At 41.0% G+C, this 24,501-nt stretch overlaps 3 protein-coding genes across 4 annotated transcripts in view; all 3 read left to right on the top strand.

Moving 5' to 3' along the window:
* The first annotated feature begins 6,707 nt into the window (after positions 1-6,707).
* On the top strand, positions 6,708-13,751 carry LOC107218831 (venom carboxylesterase-6). The gene is made up of 8 exons (XM_015656888.2): positions 6,708-7,144; positions 8,571-8,878; positions 9,188-9,387; positions 10,961-11,157; positions 12,363-12,528; positions 12,604-12,794; positions 13,128-13,414; positions 13,490-13,751. The coding sequence occupies exons 1-8, from the start codon at positions 6,938-6,940 to the stop codon at positions 13,701-13,703; spliced, it is 1,770 nt and encodes a 589-aa protein (XP_015512374.1). The 5' UTR covers positions 6,708-6,937; the 3' UTR covers positions 13,704-13,751.
* A 234-nt stretch (positions 13,752-13,985) lies between these two features.
* Positions 13,986-16,493, top strand: LOC107220671. Of its 2 annotated transcripts, XM_046739203.1 has the most exons (3): positions 13,986-14,778; positions 15,429-15,641; positions 15,729-16,493. In XM_046739203.1, exons 2-3 carry the CDS (start codon positions 15,453-15,455, stop codon positions 16,161-16,163), a joined length of 624 nt encoding a protein of 207 aa, XP_046595159.1. In that variant the 5' UTR covers positions 13,986-14,778; positions 15,429-15,452; the 3' UTR covers positions 16,164-16,493. The 2 variants fall into 2 exon arrangements, with proteins under 2 accessions (XP_046595159.1, XP_046595158.1); XM_046739202.1 differs by having other exon boundaries at positions 13,986-15,641.
* A 372-nt stretch (positions 16,494-16,865) lies between these two features.
* The window catches only part of LOC107217834 (amyloid beta A4 precursor protein-binding family B member 1-interacting protein), a 79,774-nt gene continuing 72,138 nt past the window's right edge, over positions 16,866-24,501 (top strand). The window contains exon 1 of the mRNA XM_015655548.2: positions 16,866-17,167. The gene's annotated coding sequence lies outside the window, so the exon portion shown is untranslated. The remainder of the gene's footprint in view (positions 17,168-24,501) is intronic.

The following is a 24,501-nucleotide window of genomic DNA, read 5'->3' as shown; positions in this document are numbered from 1 at the left end:
CCAGTGTACTCTGTTCCGTGCGGCTCGTGTACAGCTGGCTATTTCCAGCCTGGTGGTTAATTAACGACGGCAGTCGATTCAGGAGTTCGATGAATAATAGAGAAATGATATCGTGTCCTTCTGAGAATTTTACTCGACGAATATTGGCTCGGATCTAACTGATATGTATATACTTGGTACATTAGCCGCGCTGTTATCGTCGATTCGACAAACGGCTGTTTTCATCTGACAAACGTTACAATCAATGTAACAATGTAGGTGCTTGTGTCCGACATCGAAAATTCTTCGTCAGTGTGCGTGGTATCGCGTTACTAATGACAACCGGTATTGGTATTGAAAACGTACTGCGAAGATGCTCTACCGTCAGAGCAAAGAAGCAAAGACGGAAATCTATCGGTGACCCATCAAAGTCTATGCAACGCGGCTGGTACCTTTCCACTTCTATCTAACAATAAGTTGAGTCTCTGCGCGCATTCCTCTTCATCGGCCTATTACGGGCACGTGGACGTTAAATGCATTGCAGGTAAGCTCGCATACCGATGCTGGCCTAGTTTCGAAGCCATATTGCTCAAGGACTACCGCCATTTGCCAATGAAAATAAAAAACGTTCAACGAAGAAACGAGGATGGTCCCCCCTCATACCCCCTTACACTCTTACTCTCTTTCGTCCGCGATGTTCCCCTTTTAGAATCCTCCCTTTCTGCCCCTGGTCCCCGAAATTTCTCCCTTCTCACATCACAGTATCCACGAGGTCGTTACCCCCTTATGATTCGATAAACCTGTGTATAGGTGCGTTGCATACCAATTCTTAGCGACGGGAGGGTTCACGAACAAAACAAAAAAAAAAAAAATGCGAAAAATCCAGCGGCAATTAGTCGAAACTTCTTTTCTCTTTAGTATTCAGTTTTCAACGTTTCTACACTTCTCCATTTCTATCCACCTCTTGGACGTGAAGTTTTTGGCAACCGTATAGAACACGTCGTAAGAATGCTGCTGGTTCTGTGGTGCTTTACCGAAAGAACATACAACAAATTTGACATTTTTTCCCCAGGTATACCGAAGTGGTATACCGGGCTTGCAGCTGCATCTCGAACCCTTTCTCGACGTTATTCAAATTTATCAGTTCTAGGTATTCAGGGAACGAGAACTATGACGCGGATTTATTAGTTCAGGACCTTCGTAGCTGCTTGTCAATCAAGTTTGACAGTACCGCGTCAAATATTTATGCTATTTATAGTGACGTCAACGGAAATTAGCTACAGATCCCGTGATTTTCGCACAACTGGATTCATCGGTATTAACTGCAGTCCATGGATTTTAGGTCTGCTTGAAATGTGGATCTACGTGCAGGCTGGAAGATCTGCAGCTCGTCAGGATTGACAAGGGAAGGTGAGCGAAGAGTGGGGTGAAGGAAAGGCAGTAGGAAGGGAGGAAGGAATGGTGGGAGGTAGGGGGGAGAGAGGGGTGTCATGCGTTCAACCGAATCTCATTCCCATTCCCCGACCCCAACCCTAATTCCAGCCCCACCCTCGCTCACTCTTTCGAACTTCTCTTTACCAAGCGACCCCGTTTTGGGGTTCCGTCGTTGGGGCGATATCGATCAGGCTGCATTTTCTCATGAGGTGGTCAACGACCTCAGGAAAATGCGACCCTCCACCGACCCTGAGCGACCCTGAACGAAAACTCGGTCGTCATTCGATAATGCAGCGTATGAACGAAATGTTTTGCCGTGACTGTTCGCAAAATTATTATCACGCAATATTCATTTGTAATACAATACGTGGGTTTATATATCCGTTTTTTAACGCAGTATTATCAAAAATTACAAGCGAATTTTCGTTTTGATACACTCTCGCGGAAATCAACCCGAAGAAATGACAATGTATAGCACTCTGCGAAGATTCTTACAGAGTTTTTGAATTTACTGCACCCAGGCCCGCTGTGCATTGTTGGCTATTTGCTAAGGGCCTACATTTCGCTTTCCTTGGGATATCCCTGAAACCCTTGATTCCTAAAATACCTGTCTCAGGTATACTTCTATGTTGATATTTAGGCACTTTATAACGCTCTGAAATTAGCTAAGGCGAAGGCTGAGGCGAAGGCGAAGGCGAAGAGGTGAAGTTCAAGTTAAAATTGTTCTTAGAGATATCATAAGCTTTTTTCAGATAAGATAATATAGTTGCTTGGGGAAACCAAGTCTACAGATTCAAAAGAACGATGCTGGTGTTGCGGTGAGCCGTGAATTTTTTCGAGCTATCAAGACCTAATGTGTACGCGTGAAAATTAGACTCTGTTCAACTGCTTTATTTGTGTAGGCATTTTCGAAGTTCGATGATTTTTTTCTTCGTGCAGATGGACATCACATTATATCAGCCGTGATGGATGACTGTATCTAAAGTATGATGCACATTTTATAGACGCAGCAGGGTAATAAATAATTAGATGTTCATATTCAGTTAAGAAAAACCCTCCCGTACATGATATACCCTCGAATGTAATTCAATACCCAGTGTAATCACCCACTCATTAATTTTTAATTGTGTCCTGTTTATTTGTCAATCTATTACGCATCTGTTAAAAACCGACTTCTAACCATGTCTGTTAGCAATACCGGCAACTATTTCAATGAAAACAAACGTTACAATTTGTTTAGAAACAGGAAATAAGGAAAGGCAAAATTTCATTTTGCTTAATACAGAAAGTAATCTTTCCCCAATCACGAAAGTGGGCTTTGAATGCAACGCATTGGAAAGAATTTTACTTTTAATCTGTAATTAATACTTAATGAGCTAACTTATTTGGGCCGGGAGTGTCTGCAGCTTTGTAAAATTTGACTTCAACTCGAAGCGGTCACATATTAGTGTAATTGATAAAATGGTACTAAGAACTACTATCGTTTCCAGAATTTGGTGTGATTTCGACAGAACTTGGTTGTTAGTAAAAACATTGACCGACGTTGTTTTCGGCTGCATGATTGTGGTTTCCGAATTTGGAGGTCCGGTGATACAAACATTCAGGGAAAATCTCGATGTTGAAGAAAATAGTGTGCGCTACTAGAGGCAATTGCGTAAAAATCCGAATCTTGACGAAAACAAGACTAAAATACCGGCTGGCTAGATTTTTAAACAAAGCAACACACGTTGTGAAACTGCAAAGAAGGCAGTGGCATTGAATCGATTGAACAATTGCTTGCGACGAGAGGAATGTAAACTGAGTGATTGCAAGAACCGCGAAGGTCAAGGAAAACAGGAAGCAATTAAAATTCGACCTAGCATATTTTGCGTCGTGATCGAAAATCTGGTAGTCCACGCTCGTAATACATGTACGTCTATGCGTACACCTAGTATTGTCGATAAGACCGGTCATTAGTACTTTTACTTCTGTTCGGCTATTTCATTGGTAACAAAGCGGGAAGCGGAGGAGGAAGAGGAGAAGGCATAGTCTACAAATACATTCAAGAAACAACGCAGTGAATGCGCATAGTTTCTAGATATGCGCTTCATTGTAGGTACCTACTGCAGGGCGTTGTACTGCTTGGGCGAACGAAAAAATCACCCCCCTCATCTTGGGCCGCCCCTGCCAAGGTTCAGGGTATAGGCTTAGTTTAATATAATTCTCAGCGGATCTATCCAAATATAACGCAATTGCACATGCTCGCGGGAGAACCGAGGCATTGCTTAATCGGAGCGGGAAATTTCGTTTTTCTCGTGACATTCGGAGGTATGATCCGCCAGACCTCTCGCAAGTCTAGTCTTATGTAATGGAAAGATGAAAGCGTGAACTTTGAATACATGCTTCTTCGTAGGGATGATGTATTGCAACCAAAAGTGAAATAATTGTTACGTAAACTCTGAAAACAAGAAAACGGGGAAATATCATCGTTACGTAATTGTCGTGCTACGGCAAGTATACTATACCATGGATAAAAGATATTTTTTATTATCGAAGAAAACGTTTCATACTTTCGTATCAGCGGTATGCTCGTTGTGTCTTAGAAGAAGAAAAAAATACTAGTCATGCTCCGAAATGAAAATGGCGGCAAGATACGGGATTATCACGAGTTACGTATTAGGTCCCTGTTCTTACCACAGACGGCGCCACCGATTGGAAACCTTGACTACAATAGTTTAGGTCTATTTCTAGAAAGAACGGATATCTTACAGATTTTCTTCTAATTCCAATGAGTCAATTTATTTCTAATCGCGTACTTCCGTAACATTCATAATTGACTTCGGATATGATTTAGTTTCAAGGAAGACGTACGCAGCTGCTAGTGTAATTAGAAACGAATATTGTTTTCATTTAACAATCTATTTGTATCTAATAAGAATATAATAATAACAACAACAACAACAACAACAATAATGATTCCAACTTAGACACCAAATATTTACTCGTAATTCTAGTAATTCAAGTAATAAACGCTAGACAATTTTGAGAAGCAGAAATAACGAGACGAAATATTCGAATAACGAACCGAAGCATACCTCGAGTGTAATGCGATAAGCTATTTATTATATAATTCTACGATGTTTCATCCGTTCTAACACGAGTATTCATGTATGTGTATGGACGTGTACTGCGTATAAAAGTATAATGGCGGAGTGTGGAAGCAGCCGAAATTCACTGCCAGATTAGTATACAGCCTCCTTCACTGTCCTTAATTTAAATCATTTCGATACAAAGTAGATGCCGACGTATTCATCGGAAATAAAATATATGCTGACGCAATTTCTTTCGTTCATGCTAGCTGAGATTATGTTGCTATCAATTGTAGGTATTATCACAATGGAAAGGATACTTACGTGCTGATTAATCTTGTTATTATCCTCAACTTGTCCAAAATTATTTTCTACAGAACGTCGTGTCTCATTTGAAATTGAGTTTTTACTGGTAGTCTTGTCAGGCCCGAAATGAATTTTCTGACAGTCTTTAGCGTTCTGAACTCCCTTCGTTGTATTGTCGTTACGTGTCGCAGCTGGCGAATTGATCTTTTTCGAAATACATAGAAACGTTGGTATTGCAAACAGTTTAATGAAATAAGTAGTCGAGCACAAAATTCACCAGATAAAAATGTAAATATCCGAATGCAATTGTCCCTAAGTGCCCCAGAAATTGCGACCATTTGCATAAGGAAATATAGGTACACTTTTACTTTGGGTTTCAACTTGATCTTTTCTATTCTACGAATTGTTTAAATGGCAAAGATTTCCAATCACGCTAATTAATAAGATATCGGATTTATTGAGTGATAAAATTAAGTGATTGCCAAGGGTTATACATTCTTGTAGTGGAAGGAGTCTCATGCTTGCAAAATGGCGGTAGAACATTGATGTTTAGGCTTCTGGCATCGGTTCTCTGAGATGATTCGCCGAGGGTTGATTCGCCCTGATCCAACCCCGGAAATACAGCGCGTCTCCCCTAGTGCCCAGAGCTGCATCCCCCTGACGCAATGAGGGGATTGATCACCGGGGAACCCCTCAGCCGTCGCGATGGTTGGATGCAGATGCATCGTGAGAAAGATTGGTCAGAAACGCAAAATGAGAATTCAAACGAACCGCCGAATAGAAATCGAGTCACATTGTGAATCATATATTACCCTAAGTTGGTAGAGTCGAGGCCGATTTTTTTTTTCCGAAGCTACTTCTCTAATTGTTCCGCGACTCGACCGCTGCACCACTAGATCTCTGTTTGACCGGCGGATTCGATTTTCCACGTTTTCTTGCAGTAGATATCTGAAAAGCGCTGAACCATGCATGGCGCGGGAAATTCTCGAAGGATTTTTAAAAATCTGTCACTGTTACCACATTTTACCCTTCGAAAGTAGCTGTGTGCAGCAGTCAATAGGGGTTCAATATACAAAATAGCGGTCGTCAATGGACGCGAGATGCCTAATTTTGAGGTGGCTTATTTTTTCATTGAACACTCGTAGTTGAATCGTCGGCAGTGTCAAAGGAATCAATGCGATCAAAATTTTCAACATAAAATATTTGAAAGTTTTGTTTTAAGGAAATGCTGTAATTGAAAACCATTTACTGGTGTAACCTATAGTCCGCAGGCAAACCGGACCATGAAGAATGTAAATGTGGAATTGTATTTATTCACCTCTTGAATATAGTTTAGATTTTCTATGTGAGTAGCCCACAGAGGATTGTGTACAAATCTGAGATATTTACCATTTACCTAAAGTGAAAGAGAAGCCGGTGATTAGCGTTACCGGCCACAGAACTACGTACGGTTGAAGGCAAGGCAACCGTTCTAATTTCAACGATCTTAATACGTTAGGTAATATCTGAATAATCTGTAATCCCAGATTAAACAGCATGTGAAATGAAAAGATTCTGAAACTATTAGTTTCTGCTCACTCTATGTACGATTTCACAGAAGAGTGGCTAAGCCTTCGTACTTGTACGGCATATCCCCTTGCCGGCTCAAGACTAAATACCAAAAATAAGCAGTCAATTTGGCTTCTCGTATAATTTTTGATTCACCGCTGCTCACATTATCTGTATCATAAAGTTGGGAACTTTATTGGGAAGTTCTCTATGACTGTAACGGCCTGTCCTTCATACAAGTTTATTTAATAAATTCCGTCAGTAGGTTCCCTCTCTCTTTTCTCGTGGTCTGGTGTTCCACCACTCCTTACTTCACCGTTCGAGAGGTGGAAACACATAGTCTTGTATTTATCTTATCATGCGTAGCATATTGTATAAGCAAGTTGTTTGCATTCATTCACTGAAACGGGCAGCTCACGATCAGTTGATCGGTGAAAATACGTACTGACAAAATTCTCGGTGCTGGTATTAGAATTAAATTGGTTCACGTGGGTTTAATTTTCGTTAAATTACCGATTTGTGGTTCATAACAGCGTATTTTACCTCTGAGCGTGGGTGGTGGTCAAGGGAAACGAAGAATCAATAGAAGATTTGTAATCAAAATGAGAGGTGCATTTGCAACGTTTGGTGTAATCTGTTGTTTAGTCATCGCAGTACAAGGAAACTCTGTGAATAACGTCGACCCGTCAGTGAAAATAAAAAACGGCACACTCGTGGGTGTTTTGATGAAAACGAGAAAGGGGCGAGAATACGTTGGATTCAAGGGAATCCCTTACGCTCTTCCCCCAATCGGAGAACTTAGATTTCAGGTATATCAGAATTTCATTATATATTCCTACCGCATACGTAGGTTAAAAGTGTTCGTCAACCATATAATTTAGAACTCGTCAGTTGAATTCTTCCACGTTAATGAAGTGAGTAAAATCTGTTCACAGTTTAAAGTAGGTTATACCGATTATTACTTAGTGAATAGGAAATGTGAGAACGGTGTTGAAAATTGTAAATTGCCGTGCGTTACGTCGTTGCAAGTTCTCAGGAATGATGTAAGGTATTGCTGCGAACATATAATTTTTTTCTCGTTCATTTCAATCTCAAGTGTGGCACAAAACCGGTTATGTGAATATTTAGTTTTAGCGCATTATAAATTCAGTTAATCAAGCTCTACCTATAACGGGTTGACCGCATCTTCTGAGTTTTAGACTCTACGCGTGATGTGCAGATTACTTCGGAATAAGTAAATTATTAAAAAATCTCGCTGGCACCAAGTTCGTAAAGTTGCCAAAATTTCCCTGACTGTGATTCTAAGCACTTTTTCATCTGGCTCTGGCTGTATAAGTTAGGCACGCGATTCAAAGTTCTGCACGCGGTATACGTAAATATACTATAATTTCCACGTGCGATTATTAAGATACCTCGAGAGAACTAGTATGCTAATACGAGGAACATGACACGTTTACGTTGAAATATACTATCCGTATGATAACTGGTCAATAATACTCTCGGTTCCGCGATTTGTGTGTCTGAATCTTTTACGAATTCCACAAAATCAAGAGACGCATTTATAAAAACGCACTTCAACCCCCCGAATCGCCTATTATCATTGCCTAAACCTACTGACAAGACAATGGAACCATAAAGAGTCTAAAATATTTGCAAATTTATTGCCCTATGAGATAAAATTATGAAGTCCAGGACATAAACGGGACATCATTATTGTCATATGAGATTTTTTTATTTCAACTTTCCTCGAATGCTCCGAACACAATTCTAAATTACAGATCGACGCTTCTACTTGAAAATTCTAAGCAGTAATTTGACTCTAGTGTTCTATACTAGGATAAAAATACCTACCGATCATCATTAGCATGTGATAGAATGACGGTGGTGAAAGTTCCCAGTAATTTACCGTTACTACGCCGTTGAGCTAAAGATTCGAAGAGGCTCCGAAGCTCTTAAATATTAGCTCCATCTATAAAAACAGAAAAAGTAGTGTAACTAAAACCAAAAGGTCTACTTGGCGTTGAAAAAATGTATACCGCGTGTCGTCAAGGGCAGCTGTCAACAATGATACTTCGGCTTACGAAATTTTGATGCGAATGAGTGATTTGCATTTAATTTATTTGATGTGTACGTTATTGATTTTCAGTACTGGTTTGAAAGTATTGAATAATTTATACTCTTAAGGATATAACCTTGCAAGTCCATAATTTGGATAGATCTAATTAATGTTGGTAGGCTCCAAGGTCAACAGTCGGTTGGGACGGTGTTCGGTCAGCCAAAGAAGATGCGGAAATCTGTGTACAGCGAAACATCTATATTCATCAGGAAGAGATTGTCGGGAACGAGGACTGCCTATATTTGAATGTCTATACTCCGAAGTTACCAATTTCTGGTCCGGGTAACCTCGATAATCCGCATCCAGCTCTGCCGGTTCTTGTGTGGTTCCACGGGGGCGGCTGGATCGCGGGAGCTGGTCACTCCGAGTTTTACAACGCCAAGTTTCTCCTTGATCATGATGTCATTCTCGTCACCATGAACTTCAGGTGAGCCTTGATTCCGAATCGTAATTTCTAATTTTAAATTCAATCCCCATTTGAAAGAATCTCAATAATTCCTCTCTATCGTTGTCTTCGAAAACTTGACATTGTATGCTAGCGTGATGCTTATTATACGTGACTAAGCAGAAAAATGTTTCAAGGATCGACAACGGATGAGTACCTATTAAATCGTTACATCTAGAAAATTACTCGCTGACGTACAGATTACTCAATGAATTCTCTGTCAATGCTATGAGTTGCAGAAAACTAAAATGCCTATATTATAGTGATTTGATCATTTTTTTTTTCTTGCAGACTCGGCCCATTAGGGTTCTTGAGCACGGAAGACATGGCGTCCCCTGGCAATAACGGACTGAAAGATCAGAACCAAGCACTGCGATGGATTCAAGAAAATATCGCTGCCTTCGGTGGTGATACCAACAGGGTGACCATTTTTGGTGAAAGCGCTGGCGGTGCTAGCGTGAATTTCCATATGATGAGCCCTCTCTCCAAAGGTATGTTGTATCCTGTGGATGCAAAGTGAGGGATCCCTGTTTCGGATCATTTAACTTGGTTAGAGCCTGACAGAGGTGAAATATTTTTTAAATCCTATTGAGTTTCTGTCGAAGAGATAATCCTCATGACTAACGAACACGCAGCGTAGCTTTTTTGAATATTGCATATGCATATACATATTTCCATTCCCTCCTGCGCCTACCTTCATTTCTCGGCATTCACTTGCATATCCATATACTTCTATTAGAAAATGAAGATGATAAGTGAAGTACATAACTGGGCGATGCGATTGACGCTAATGTCAGAAAAAGCTAGTCGGCCCGTACATATTTATTACGATCAGGTCGTTGAATCGCTTATAAAGTCGCTTACATACCCTTGGCGTCCCAAAAACAGGTCGATTTTCAATTTTTCGTTTTTAACTCGGGTGTTGGAATGATAAGGTCGAGCGTTAGCATACAATTAGTATGCATAGTCTTGACATGTTACAGATTTTTATTTATCGAAAAATATACACAAACAATGCAGTTATTGTTATTTAAACAAAGCGATGTAGCCGCCGCATGGCTCGGTCACGTACATGATTTTGCCAACTAGATTCATATGCAATTAGAAATTGAAAAATCTGCTTTTTTTTTTTTTAAATCGCCAAGTTGCAATGCTTTGAAAGCAATTTTCATTAAAAATGCGTATATAGCTTTTGCCGCCAGGTTGATGTTTCTAAGAATTGCGTCATAGAGTTTTTGTAAATAGATTTCGGCAAAACTTTTCAATTCCATCCAAACCAATTCCAAGTAATCGAAAAGCAGAAACTACTCGTCGGTTCACTTTGTAGGCTTGCTGAGCTTCGCCGGATTTCGGGCATGCCGCGACTTTTGTAGGCTTACACTTGTCACACGAAATGAATAATTGAAAATCTAGCCCAGCGATATTCATTTCTGTAAATTTCACCTTCCATTAGATCAAATTAATAACCACACTAGATATTTATTTGCGCTAAATCAACAGGTACTAAGTGATTTAACGACCTGGTCGTAATTGTGTAGTGCGTATATTCTAGAAGGGGGTAAAGATAGGCTACAAAGTAGGCAACGATACACCGCTTGTCTGATTGTGAGTATGAACACACATATTTCAGATGTCAAGCATGCCTGACTGTAATTGCATATAATACTGTCGTATAATTATATTACATATAAACAGGCTTAGGAAATAGTCGTTCTACTTGACGGTAGATGCACCTCAATAATGTAATAAAATGTTATATTCGCAGCGTCAATTAGATCTACGTACTTTCACATCTCATTCAAGATCTAATCGTACACTGCAATAAGCAATTCAATTTCTTTAAGATCTGGTAAAGATATAATATTCTGCATTAATCTTTTTTTGGTATTTTCTCACCATCTGATTTCGCAAACACTTGTTAATAAGAGATTCGTATACATCGGTATGAAGGCTATGAATGTATACGCCATGCTGGCGTAGAACTCTATGTTTGAGCCTCATAAGATCTTGATAATTGATTGTTACAATTTGGAGGTACGATATAAAGCAAGGTATTCAAATCAGGTTTGTTCCATCGCGGTATCTCTGAGAGCGGTACAGCCATTTGTCCATGGGTATTGACAAGGCCAGGGCTCGCCATCAGACAGACGCGGCGCCTCGGGCAGCTTGTGGACTGCACCCAGGATGATACCGCCCAACTTATCGAATGCCTGCGTACAAAAGATGCTGTCGATATCACAGCTACGGATCGCGATTTTCAGGTAAGCACTGTAAGAGCTAATAGGATGCTATAGTCACTCTTTACCGTCTGAGTAAAACATCATTCTTCTCGACTATCATTAAAGCCTAAGCAGCGGTGATGTGAAAATGCCGCCGCAGTTAGCGTAATTTTTCATGCAATGCTGAACATGAATGTCCGAAGACTTTTTTTTTGCCGTTAAACGAGGGCTAATGTATTCCTGTAATTTAATTACCACTGATTGTGTAAGATTTTCTGGCTTTATTCTCGCATATACCAAAAAAGTTTTTGGATACGTCTTTTCAGAATTGTATGTAGAATTGGGCTGACTGCATCGTTTTCGCTTCAGTGTTGCGTAGGCTGTGATAATGACGAAAAAAAGTAAAATTTTACCCTCTTGGTGAATACTAACTAAAGCATTCTTTTAAGTGGTGGCTGAACGGTATAAAAACAAGAATTTGAAAGGTATGATAATTAGACTGGCAACACAAATCACAAATTATTTAGAAAACAATACCTAGGGACTATAGAGTAGGCACGAAGAATAAGCAAGCATTCCGCAGTTTTATTCGACTTTTTGAATCCAGATAGGCGAAGCGAAGCAGAATGTCCCAGATTATGGTAGCTGTGGTTAAACTCTGGAGCGGATAGCAAATAAAGCAAATATGTCATTAATCTCTTTGCGGATCGATATAATCCTTTGCTAACGACGTAAGTCACAAGTCGCACTGCGTAAAAAGCATACATTTTTTCTTGCCTCATCAATCGATGAAAGGTCCAATCGGATTAAGTATAGCAGGAGAGCAATGAATGCTGGAACGCAAGTCGTCTGTAGTGGGAAAAACGCATGTGCGTTTCTTCACCGATTCTGCATATTAGAATACTTCGTGTCAGACCCACTGAGTAATTTGAAAGTGATCAAGGTATGCAAGTAATTGCTGTATATAGTGAATTAATCTGAAATGGATACATGTTGCGTAAGCTTTTTTTCTACTCCGTCGTAAATGATGCTGAGCTAATACAGTACGGAAAATCTTTACAAAATGCATTCATTTTATTTTCTATTCGTAACACCGTGCCAACGTTGAGAAATAATTTTCAATACCCGTGACTGTAGAAATGGGAGTAAATATCGATTTCTCGCCGCGCGATCTATCCACATAAGTTATGCTACATGGCTGGTACAATGATATTCGTAACAGGTTTTTCGTTGCACTATGTCATCAGGAATTCGGATACTGTCCGATGATCCCGTTTCGTCCAGTCGTCGAACCTCTTCATCCCGGAGCATTTTTGATTGAAGATCCAGCAACAGCTTTGAAATTTGGCCACCAAGTTGACGTTCCTTGGATGACTGGCATTACGTCCCACGAAGGATCTCTCAAAGTACCCGGTGAGTACACCATTTTGATTGTTGCTAATGCAATACGTTAACGAACAAAACATAAGTTTGAATATATTTATGAAGAAATCTACGGAATAAACGATGGGGAGCAGGCGAAGTTGCTCGATGAAGATTTTGAAAAATGGGCCCCGATAACACTGATGTACCAGCATCATTGCCCAAAAGAGCATCACTCGGAAGTTGCAAAGAGAATAAGAGACTTTTATCTCGGTGATCTGCCAATTAACAACTCGACCAGGTACAACGTAATAGATGTAAGTATACTGAATTAAACAAAGAAATTAATGTTTTTGTAAAGAGCATGTAGCAGTCCTACCATTACTGATCGAGCAAACTCCCTTTTTTCTTCCTATATTAAATAAACAAACAAACGGAAAAGGTTTAAATTTCGACGGTGCATTGCTCTTTTATAGCGAAATTTAGGAAAGTTACCTATATCCCGAAATTCGAACCCTTTCCGTTTGTTTATTGATTTTATATATGAAGAAAAAGGGTGAGTTAGGTCGGTCGGTAAAGGTAGGACCGATACATGCTATTAAGGCTGGTGTCTTAGATTGTACCTTTGCTATTGCGAAACTTTGACGCAGCTGTATTCGGACGCGTGGTTCAACGTAGCTGCGGATAATGCAGTGAGAGATTACCTTGACACTATGGCTTCGCCAATTTTCTACTATTATTTCGCTTATCAAGGCGACGTGTCATTTAGTAGTATATTCGGGGATCCCGATCAAGACTATGGTGTTAGTCACGCTGACGAACTCCAGTACTTGTTCCCCGTCGGTGAGCAGCTTTTCAAAGATGTTCCTTTAAGCGAAGAAAGCTTTAAGATCGTCGATATCATGACTACGCTGTGGGCTAATTTCGCCAAGTTCGGGTGAGCATATAGTGGACAAGTATTATAATCAGTTAAATCCAATTGATCAGATAACCTGGTTTTTAATACTTACAGAAATCCAACACCTGAAGTAACACCAACCGTGCCCGTCAAGTGGCTGCCAGTACGGACACATAATCTTGAGTATCTGCATATTGGAGGATCCCAAGATTTGTATATGGCCTACAATCTTCTAGTAGACAGAATGCAGTTCTGGGCAACTTTGCCCCTGCAAGGACTATCTTATGTTGAGGCAAACGATGCTCGTCCTTCGAAAGATGAATTGTAGGGTAAAAATTTACTAAATAACACAAGTAATCACAGAGGTGCACAGAAACTTGCGTCAACAATGTTGTTAATTATATTTACATGTATGTACCGAAAGTTCTTCACGAAAAGATCAGCTGGTAGCGTGCGCGATTCAAGTTGTTCAATTTTGATTGTCTGACATCAGTGCTCGCTGTCTGAAGCAAACTTTCGCTGACAAGAACAAATTCCCTAGAATCGACCGGTTGACAAGTTACAGTCAAACTGATCTCCCTCGCTTATTGAGGGTGCGTTCTGATCTTAGCTCTCAGTGCTGTCAACAAACTTTTATCTCTTTTGCGCTGCCGAGTTCGTGTGTAGCTCTGCTTATGTCTTAGGGAGCGCTGCAGGTTAATTTCGGAACGCGCACTAAGAATCGCTGGGTCACGCCGCCGCTGAGATCCACTTCGCATGGATTACTCTGAGTACCATGCTGGTAACGTTTTTACGAAGTTGATTATGTTTGAAACCTAGACGAGTGGCAATTATCGAGCAGGTCCTTTCAAGAAGGACTCTTGAGACATCTATATTTACATACATTTCCAAAAGGTTCCAAAATTATTATGTACTCTCAAAGTCTCACAGAGATTCGACTTGCGTCCATTGAATGATCAGCTTTCCCGTTGATAGTCACCACTGCGATTCCAACCAGCTTTCCACTACCTTCGTGTATTGCACATATGCATCGCATCTCTTTCATCCACACAGCAATTAGGTTAAGATAGGCCCGTACGGACGTATTATCTCTGCTTAGTATGGTCGCTTTACACATTGGCTCTAAGAGGAAGAACTGTTTCTGGAAGAATATTAGGAAAAATATTTATTTGGTATGTGAACCAATGTCCTCTGATATTGAAGTCCATGGCCTGGACAATACTTTTATAAGCCCAAGCGCCTCGTCGAACTTGTTCTTCTTCAGATCCACACATCTGACACCGATACTCATTCGCCCCCAGATGATTGCAGCACTGATATTTTTCGCCTGATGGGAGCTGACAGAAGATTCCTTCCGTTCCATATCGACGAGATAATCTGAAGAGCATTGGAACAATTCCGCGGTAGGGTCATATTTAGTTGTTTTGTCATTTGCTTGCATATTTGGAACGTTCAAATGATTTTCAGTTAGGTTATTTCCCTTTGCATAGTCGAAAAGTCTTCGTGCTTCTGCCAATTGTTTGTTATACGTACATACCGTCACTTGTTGTTCGAAGCTTATTCATTTCGATGTATTGGATTGCCTGAAGACTACTTCAGTTTTGTCCCGCGTAAATGTCATGAAAGTCTGCTTCAAAAATAATCGATCCCAAACTTAAGAACTCAATTTCGTACAAAATTATTAGTAATTTTAACAAACGGTAAGGGGCATGCTAGCTAAATCTGAGTAAATTCGATCTATCAAGATGGACGATAACGAACCCTCGCAAAACGAAGCTATGATGTTGGCTCGAGCCAGGATGTTTGCGCCACTAATCTGGGATATGACGCCAGACTTTGAGATTCAGAGTCTGAAAGATACGCGTTACGAAGAAGCCATCAATCTGATAAAAGTTTGTGGTTCTGATATCGTAGCAGCTGACATTACTTGACCTCGAGGTGATTGGTGGCAGCTTTGGAATAGCGAAATCGTTATTTTATGGAACTCTTTCATACGCATTGTCCAGATATCGATACGGGCATAATAAGATTATTCAATGATTCATACTCACAGCATCATTACATCAAAGAGGACCCAATGTGTGCGTCATGCGAATTTAACAAGGAGGTCAGCTCTGTCACGAGGTTTCTGGAAATGGCGCGTACTTGGATGAAAGATACTTTAAGCATATGCGCTTTAAGCGTACGCACTGGTCGACTAGTCGGAGTTGCGGTCATGAGAATAAACGCTTTGAGTGAGAAGGCGGAGACCTATAATCGCATCCAAGTATGTAGATTCGTGGGTTGGTGTCATTAAAATTTGATGCCGAATGTTCTCTACTCAAAATTACTGTGTTATGTACGTTTTCATCAGGTTCTAAAAGGTGAGGTGCTCCCAAAGATTATGCATTTGAAGAACACCTTGGTAAAGCAAGTCGAGATTTACAAGACACTGAACATCGAGGAGTACTTAATGATCTATATTTTGTCTATTCATCCATCTTTTCAACGAAAAGGAGTTGTAGCGGCGCTGATGCAGGCTACAATTTCCGTTGGCAGATCCTTGAAATCACCTATTATTTTTGGGATATTCACATCCAAGGTGGACCAAGATATCGCAGAGACTCTGAATTTTAAAACGTTCTCGATCGTTCAGTACAGTCGATGGATCGTTGACGATGAGGTTGTATTTGATGATCCTGGAATTGGCAATTACTCGGCGGCTCTGATGGGTTTTGTCGTGCCGAAAGAACAACCCGAAGAAACCTCCATAAAGTGGAAAGATAGCTCAGAAAAGGAAAAAATATAAAAGATGTTTTGAATCTCTGTGAGTAGTGGAGAGACAGTGTTATAAATCACATGGCAATTCCTGTTGGCTTTGAAGTTTATCTCTCAGGTAACAAATCCTTCTGCATTCACTACGAAAGATGTGGAAAGCGAATAAACTATACCATGTCTTGAAATCGAAACCAAAGACATGAGATGATACTAAGAAAAGAAAAACGATAATAAATAAATATGAAGTATCAAGTATCCGGTTGAAGTAGCTGTGTAAAGTTGTGACAGTATTGCGATGGATAATTTTTTAAATACAATGAGTAACTAACAATAAGCCGACGTTCAGCTCTTAAAGTATAAATGAATTGTGCGAAAGTAAACTCTCGTATGTCCCTGCATAAGCCAACCCAGTCACTGTGTGACAAGTACAAGTATCTAACATTGCATAAGTATTTCAAGACAAAACGTAGAATTAAGCAAGCCACGTAAATGTTGCTGGTCACCTGACAAATATGACATGTCAAAGCGACCGTTACTCGGTACCTTACTTCACGACGATAAGCAGCATAAGGGGCCTGCTAGTGGTTGGTAAGAGGACACGATGATCTCTACAGCCGGTATGGTTCTTCCTGACACGCTTGTCGGTATCGGAGGCCGCCTGTTCCCTCGACGATGGCGGGGCGTCAGAGGTTTCCTGTAACAGTGGCGACCATGCGCTCGATGAAAGCATGCGCGAAGATTCGACGTCGAAGGCGAGTTCACGTTCAGTGCATGGCGGCCCGGGGCCCAACTTCGTGCTCCGCACTTGACTCTTACCATCGAGTATTGAATCGCGGTACCTTCGTAAGAGTACTGGAAAGTGTGTGCTGGTGACAATTTCTTGTTGTTGTTGTTCTTTATTTCCACATTTATTTTTCTCCACTGTTATCAACGAGCCGCATCGGTTTTACTCTGCATCTCGCGTACAGTCTTTGGCTCTTCACTGGAGAGTGCTCCTAGAAAAGTGTACTTTCGGAGGAGTAAGGCGGTATTCACGTGAGTATACTTATACTATGACGTTTCAGACTGAACTGGTACTGTGCCATAACTTTTGATATCGGAAAATCACTGTCACTTTGAATCATGTACAGCTCGGTTACTCCGTTATGAGGCAAGGCGTTGCTGCACATAGAATTCATAGCATGTATATCTATAGACATTGCGCGCACCTTGCAGGTCGGCTATATGATCCATCGATATTTATACTTTTCCTGTTAAATGACGGTACAGTATCTTTGATAAACACGAGGATACACGTAACAACCTGTCAATGACATTCGATGTCGCAACCCCGTAAGCTATAAGTATGCTAACAATGAGCCGACCAGTATTCGCAATGTAAATTGCAAAATACCTTCCCTAATTTCAGAAATATTTGCTGTGAGTAATTCTTTTTTGCCCAAAGTGGCAATGTTTATGGCCCTCAAGGTTTTCAGCACTCTAAATCATTATAAATTTGTATTTCTTTTTTTTTTGTTTCACAAAGTCAAGATTTTTCAAATAATCGGCCACCTCCCACTTATGGGCTGGCGGAGTTTTTACTAATACTACTTCTCCTAATGCCGTACTTTTGTACGGATTAGACGTATCATCGAATGTACGAAATAACGAGTTTCAAATAGGCGTTTGCAAAAAAGTATGAAATATTCCAAGGCTGGCACAGATTCCCAACAATGAAAATTGAAAAAGTTTGAAAATCAGGGTCAGCCGATTTGATACGGCTACTTATAGACATACGTATACCTGTCCATCGACCCAAGGTTGTGGATTAATGTCAAATGAATCAAAATAACAGAGAACAACATCGGATCAGACGAAGGTTTATTTGGTGATTGGTAGTTCGGGTGTAACAGAATGTCACTCGATGGACGAAGAAAGAACAGTGATTCGGTAAGCTGGTTATCAATATTATCACCTACCTATCTACTTGCCTGACAACCAACCGCACAGAATTCGTCGGACTGTTAGAAACTCGCTCGCTCGTTTGCGAAGAGAACACGCAAGTGCAAGTAGTATCGGTGTTCACGATTCTGATCACGGTTGTATCAAGCGCGATTAATCTTACTCACGATCAGCTGCGGTCGGCATTGAATTGCCAAATAAAGAGGAGTAGGGTGAGGGTGATATTTTCAGACAGCTTAATACATAAAATATATTTATTTTTGAGAGTGTAATATCGTCTGGAGAGGGATGAGTACACATGCACCTCCATCCATCCACGTAACAAATGCCTGTGTATGGTATCTTTGTTCACTGGAAACTGATTTTGACCAGAAAATGAAATCATCTGGTTGTCATCCTTATCACTTCCGGTGATGGATTCTCGACTACCAATGAATTGAGAATTTGTGAAAAAAACTAGTCAAATTCGCTTTACCAATAAGCTTGCGTAATATCGTGGTTTTATTAAATATGTATGTAGCGTCATTAAACTTTGGACGAATCGCCACGAGGAAACGCTAATTATGGCTCGGCCATACAAAATCAGCGGTGAAGTCATTCAACTTGTTAATGACAAGTGACGCGACTGACACGGGTATCGGGATAGTACAATGTATCAAAATCGCTTGGAAGAAGGGGTAACCATTCTTGCATTAATTGTTCTTTCCTGCAGAAAGTAAGTAAGCGCCTAGAGTGATGGAACGGAATGAGGGATGAAAAATAAATTAATAAAATTAAAAGAAACAAGTATAATTTCCTGCCACCACATTGAAAATGGCCCTCGTAGCGAGAGTCCCAGAAATATCTTGTCGGGTCCTATTAATAACTCCTGGAGGCGGCTGAGACACGCAGGGAAAGGAAGCAGAGCAAAGTGTCGGGGTGCGCCGGAGCGAGATGAGGGTCGTGGGCCGCAAGAGGCAAGACGCGAGGCTTGAACGATGAGACGCGGCAGGCACACCCCTTTTTCACGCTCTTGAGGCTGCGGCGCGCAGACAGAAAAAAATATACCCAATAAAGGTAACCGCCCGAAGTGGTTTCTTTAGGGGGGCAGAACGAGCTGCGATGTGAAAACTTGTTGGAAGCAAACAGAAAATCTCTTGAAGTCACTCCAGTAACAACTGCATATTAGCTCCTCATGTCTCGAGAAAATGTTCATAGTCAGATGTCGATTTAAGGGAAAAGCGATTAAGTAGATAGACACGAATCATATACGCTTTGGAAAATTTTACACGTAGGTTGTGCTTTCCACCTAATTTGTGGATATACGGCGCGAGGCTAAAAAATGTCTTGTAATCAGATGCACGTAAAATGTAAACTTGTGTCATGAAGAACACGATATTCGAGTGCACGCTATGTATACAGTCACGCTTACCTGGCGTCAAGTTGCCTTTTCAATGCGGATCGCACTTGGTTTATAAATTTTTACGATTGTTTGATGTGCTAATGTGAGGTACTATATTTTTGCTGGAAGTAGCATGTATATGACGATCTAGTGTAAGAAGGAAAGTTGATTCAACCCTTCCGTTGACGAGTAATTCGAAAACTGTGTACGTAGGGTTTAATCGGTCAATTGGAAGTATACCATCACCTTAATCGACCACAAACAATTTCGATTTACAGGAGCAGTGGTTCAAAGATCCACTTGACGCGGGATCTTCAAGTTTGAGGGGAGAATTACAGAGCTGGTTGATGAGCGTTTGCCCGAGGTCGCGGTTATAGGGCAAATGTTTATAGCCAGGACATGCCTCTGTGCTCCCCTGCTTCCGTAAGGTGACATGCGTGCGTGCGTGCGTGGCACTGTGCGTTTCAGGCCCGTGTACGGGCATGCAGCTACGATGGATGCCCACCATCGTGACGCCTGCCTTGCCGCGCAGTTGGTATGGCACTTAAAGGGTCGCAGAAAACAATCCATGCCGTGTTATGACAGGGGCACGTGCCTTTTAATGTATCATGGGTGTGTATCGGAGCACAGCTTTGGTGTATGTACATACCTACAATACGTACTGCTGGCTATAACCCCTTCATAGACACTTTCCTCAGCTATTTTAATAAGCTGACTTATCCGTACCCAATCTACCCCTCTCGTATTGGTACGTATTCACTACAAACACATTTGCATTATTGTCTCTCTACAAATTCATTGGCACGTAAATATCAATTTAAAAACACTCTTTCACATAAGATTCGCCTGATTTTTTACCGTTGCTGTGACCGGTTACGTGAACTTCGCATTTCGATCCTTGCTGGTGTCGGAAGGTCTCACATTCGGTAGATTTTATCCCAAGTGACTATCAGAAGCAGAAAAGCCCTGTATTGATGCCAAAGCTACGGAAAACGATTTCTGTCATCTCACCCTCAGCTGTCTACCTTGATAATCTTCAATCTCTGCTGATTATGCGCTCACCGTTTCGGACGTCAACGATGAGGGCAAAATCCCATCTGGCGAGTCGCTGGGGATGAATTTCGAAGGTCTATATTCACCATGTTTCACGCCATTTGGTTCCCTTAGGTACTCGCGGGGACTATGAAAGTTCACTCACTCACTTCGGGCTCTTTTGAGTTGATTATTAGAACGACGAGCCATTTGTAATGCTTAATTGACAGTTCGTTGATTGTAGTGGAGGGTGCTGTTCGATTTCAACCTCACAACTTGACGAAATTCCGTTCCTACTGCACAGCTAGTGGACCTAGCCCGAGTCTTCGTCGCCCAATTTTTCATGCCGGTACGTGAGTACATCTGATCTGATCTGATTAACGGGATCTCTTGCGGAAGTCAAGGCTATTAAATAATATGAGGGTTTGTAAGAATCGTGAAAGTAATTATTACGACACTGAGGGTTTCATTCTCTCTCTCTCAGAGAGATAGGTGGCGTGCTCGTAAAGCCGTTATGTCCTTGGTCACCGACGCCGCGATAGCGTCGGTATCGCGCGCTCGCCCGCCACGATGCCGCAACGGTTCCCGAATACGAACTTCCTCAGCGACCGGAAGTCTGCCTCTTCTCCCCCACGCACCTACCACCCACAGCTTCGAACGGCACGTCTCCGTCCTCGGCGCTCGATTCCAACTCTCGAAATGCGAACGTGGGTATATACCTACTGTTACCCGTATCCACGTGGAAACACTAACCTACGCAGTGCTGTACGTAGGTACGGATTCGAGGACTGCAGCTTACAAAGCCGTCGCGTCGCACGTCGTGTGGTAACGGATAAAGATACGAACCACGGAGTGACCGAACCCAGACAGCTGCATTTACGTATAGGTAGATCGGTAGATGGGTATCCGACCCATGGATCCATGGACGCTCGAGATGACGGATTACGAGAGTCCAATGCAGGGGTGCTCAAATGCACGAGGCTGAAGTCAGTAACGTTAATGTAACCGAACATCAGGGAAAAATCATTATTGAGTAAGAATTTCTTCTCTCCATGCACGATGTAAGGAGACTGTAGTGTGTAGATGTTTATGTTTACCCTTTTCAATCCTTTGCTTCCGATGAGAAGCCCGTAAGACGGCAATGCCGTCTAATAAATGAGATGCGGGTGTGCAAATCATTAATCTACGAGAGAATTTTGTTGAGAATATGTAAATTTGAACAACTGGTGAATTTGAAAAATTAACGACGGAGCCAGGAATCGAACCTGGAATCTAGCGATGCTTTACCGGAGACTTACTCCACTAGACCACCTAGCCGCCCTGACTCTGTTGTCATTAATTTTTCTCATAACCAGTGAGTTCAAATTTGTGCCCGACATGAATTCCTGGCTCCGTCGTTAATTTTTCAAATTCACCAGTTGTTCAAATTTACATATTCTCAAAAATCATTATTGCCCAATTTCCTAGACTGACTTTCAAGGATTTGGCTTTGCAGAATATGAGTCCATGTTACCATTTATCCTCATTCGAATATATACCTACGAAAGTTTCCGGGCTCTTAGGTTTGCGGTAAGGTGTACAAACTCCCGCCCTGGAGAAACCTTTGCTGATCATAGTTTTCTCTGGACTTCCACGATACGCTTCTTCAGGGATATTATTTGCGCAACGTGCCGCTTATCTCGCTTTAAGAATAAGGTCAACCTTTCGAAACCAAAACCCATCCGACGTAGTGTATACTCGTAAGGTCTACGGTTCTTGATATGACTCTGGAGACAAGTTCTTGAAATATTGTACGATGGAAATGTACCTTTAAGGTGGACCTTCTTTTACGTTTTACACTCATGATATAATGGATTACGCACACATTAGCATCTCAGGTTGTGTATTTCATGTAATGCTACACACGGGAAACCTGATATCACAGCAAGGTAAACTAAGCTTTTGTTCGTTTATAATTCTGTATACAGGGTTTCGAGATTCTTACCTACAGTCTGGATAATACATGTTCTGCATAACTTTACCAGTGACTAGCCGGTTGGGCAGTACACAGTGTGCATGCCTTGCGTACTTAATTAAAAATTTATATTTAATAATATAATTATTGCAATGAAAAAAGAATAGGTTATTCTTGAAGAATAGACAAATTTTTTTCATGTATCAATTACAAGTGCAAGCTGAACTACCAGCAGAAAAGTTTTATTCACAATAAATTGTACAAGTACCGAAATGAATGTATAATCAAGTCGCGAGTCCAGGCAAAAATAAACGATTGCTCGTTAGTTCTATTGGTCTCAAGTTTTCAAGTTCAAGGGGCATGGATAAACCCGCGGTTGTGCCCGACGCCTTACTCTCTATATTGTAAAAAAATGATGGTTTGAAAATTGATTAATATTACACAATTATAGGCCAATTTTGTGGTCAATTCGGAAATTCAACGTCAGATACTGTTTATAGATCAGTATCAAGTAGTGTTAGTTTTAAGATATCGAATTATCGTCTGTAAGAATTCACACCGAGTTTTTCTCACAGTGTAAGTGTCTCTTTGATTTGTCGCAAACTTTTCCGTGCCTGCCAAGATGATAAGAAGGCTTTGGATTTTGGACTTCCCAGTGACTCCAATTTTTTCTGTTGTTCAGGACCGTTTAAGATGGTTGGTTTCTTAAACATTGAGTTTATTGATGCATTAAACTCAACAGCATTTGGGATTCATCGATTTAACGCGGCTGCCTACATCTGACGGTCGATGTAGAAAGCATCCAGAGTTCGGAGACTGTTTTGATCCAGTTCTTCGGTTTCCTTTCCTTAAGTCACAGTGTCTGAGAAGGGTGTATCTATATATAGCCTCTCCAGTCCCTCGAGTGCACCAGCTCCCTCCACCTTTCCTCGTCGGCTACGTACGTCCATTCGTCCAACTCTTTCTCGTCCCATTACTTTTACTGTTTCAGTTTTGTAGAATCAAGCCAGCAGTCTCGTAACTTCAAGGTGAAAAATTGGAATACCTTAAATAAAATTCCAGGCGTTCTGAATTATGAAAATTTTTGGGATCTAATTATGTGAAGCAGTAAAATCGTATGAGATTATGGGTCATTAGATGCGATGCCTGTCGAGATTATTCCAATTTCTCAGGAATTCTTGTCTTGGTACGCTGCGGATAGAATCGATATTATTCATCAGGGGCAGTCGTGCCAATGGGAAAATTTTCTCATCAGCCCAATGTGACACGTGTGCTTTCAAGTAAGCGGCACTTTCTATCCGTTGATCGATTAGAAGAAAAGGAAGCAAAGTCGTTCTTCTGATCGGTATTTAGCCAGATCGACCGCCTTATATCTCGTGATTGATGAAGTGGTACTGACGTGTTAATCCGTCACTAATTATACTAACTAGTTTAGTAATGCTCCCGCGGGAGACAAACGATAAAATGAATTAACGTGGAAAGAAAAGAGAGGGTGAACGCGCTTCCAGATATCCTGCGATGCATCCGTGCCAGAGATAATCCCACGCGATTAATATCAACACTGTAAATACATCATACGTACCGCAGTTCAAGGAGTAAGACTTTGTTCGAAAGACATTTTCTAATTAAATGTAGCTCAATGGCCATCATTTTGTAAACTCATCACTATATTCATCTGTGGAATAAAATACAATTTGGCTCCGGTGGATTACGGACGATGTTTTCAATCAAGGATTAGCAATGGTTTTGACTTCCTTTCTTCTTCGTAGTGCTGGAGAAAGCCAGAACAGAAAAGAGAAGAACTGACAATGAGACACGTTGGGCATTAGCTACGTTCTTAGGTCGTAGAAAATCCATAAGAAGTCGGAGATCTGTAACCTTTAATTCTGTATCGTAAGCAGAATGCGGGTTTGTACAGCGGGTTTTAAGCTGATAAAACTGTTTTTAAAAGTGTATGTCTGCATTGTTCAACTCTGTTTGAGATGTCGTTCCGGGGTGAATACTGACTGAAATTAACCCTTTGATGCATATATTTTTTCTGATATGCGATTCACTTGAAAT

The sequence above is a fragment of the Neodiprion lecontei genome, chromosome 4 (assembly GCF_021901455.1).
Source record: "Neodiprion lecontei isolate iyNeoLeco1 chromosome 4, iyNeoLeco1.1, whole genome shotgun sequence".
NCBI classification, from domain to species: Eukaryota; Metazoa; Arthropoda; class Insecta; order Hymenoptera; family Diprionidae; genus Neodiprion; species Neodiprion lecontei.
The sequence above is the reverse complement of the archived record's forward strand: the minus strand, read 5'-3'. Positions and strand labels throughout refer to the sequence as shown.

What these genes read in the sequence shown, in the direction of transcription:
- LOC107218831 (XM_015656888.2), top strand. Translation starts at nt 6,938, where the DNA reads ATGAGAGGTGCATTTGCAACGTTTGGTGTAATCTGTTGTTTAGTCATC. An exon ending in CTACGGATCGCGATTTTCAG is followed by an intron (nt 11,158 to 12,362) that starts GTAAGCACTGTA and finishes CTATGTCATCAG; the next exon opens with GAATTCGGATACTGTCCGAT. An exon ending in GCTAATTTCGCCAAGTTCGG is followed by an intron (nt 13,415 to 13,489) that starts GTGAGCATATAG and finishes TAATACTTACAG; the next exon opens with AAATCCAACACCTGAAGTAA.
- LOC107220671 (XM_046739202.1), top strand. Translation starts at nt 15,354, where the DNA reads ATGGAACTCTTTCATACGCATTGTCCAGATATCGATACGGGCATAATA. An exon ending in AGACCTATAATCGCATCCAA is followed by an intron (nt 15,642 to 15,728) that starts GTATGTAGATTC and finishes CGTTTTCATCAG; the next exon opens with GTTCTAAAAGGTGAGGTGCT.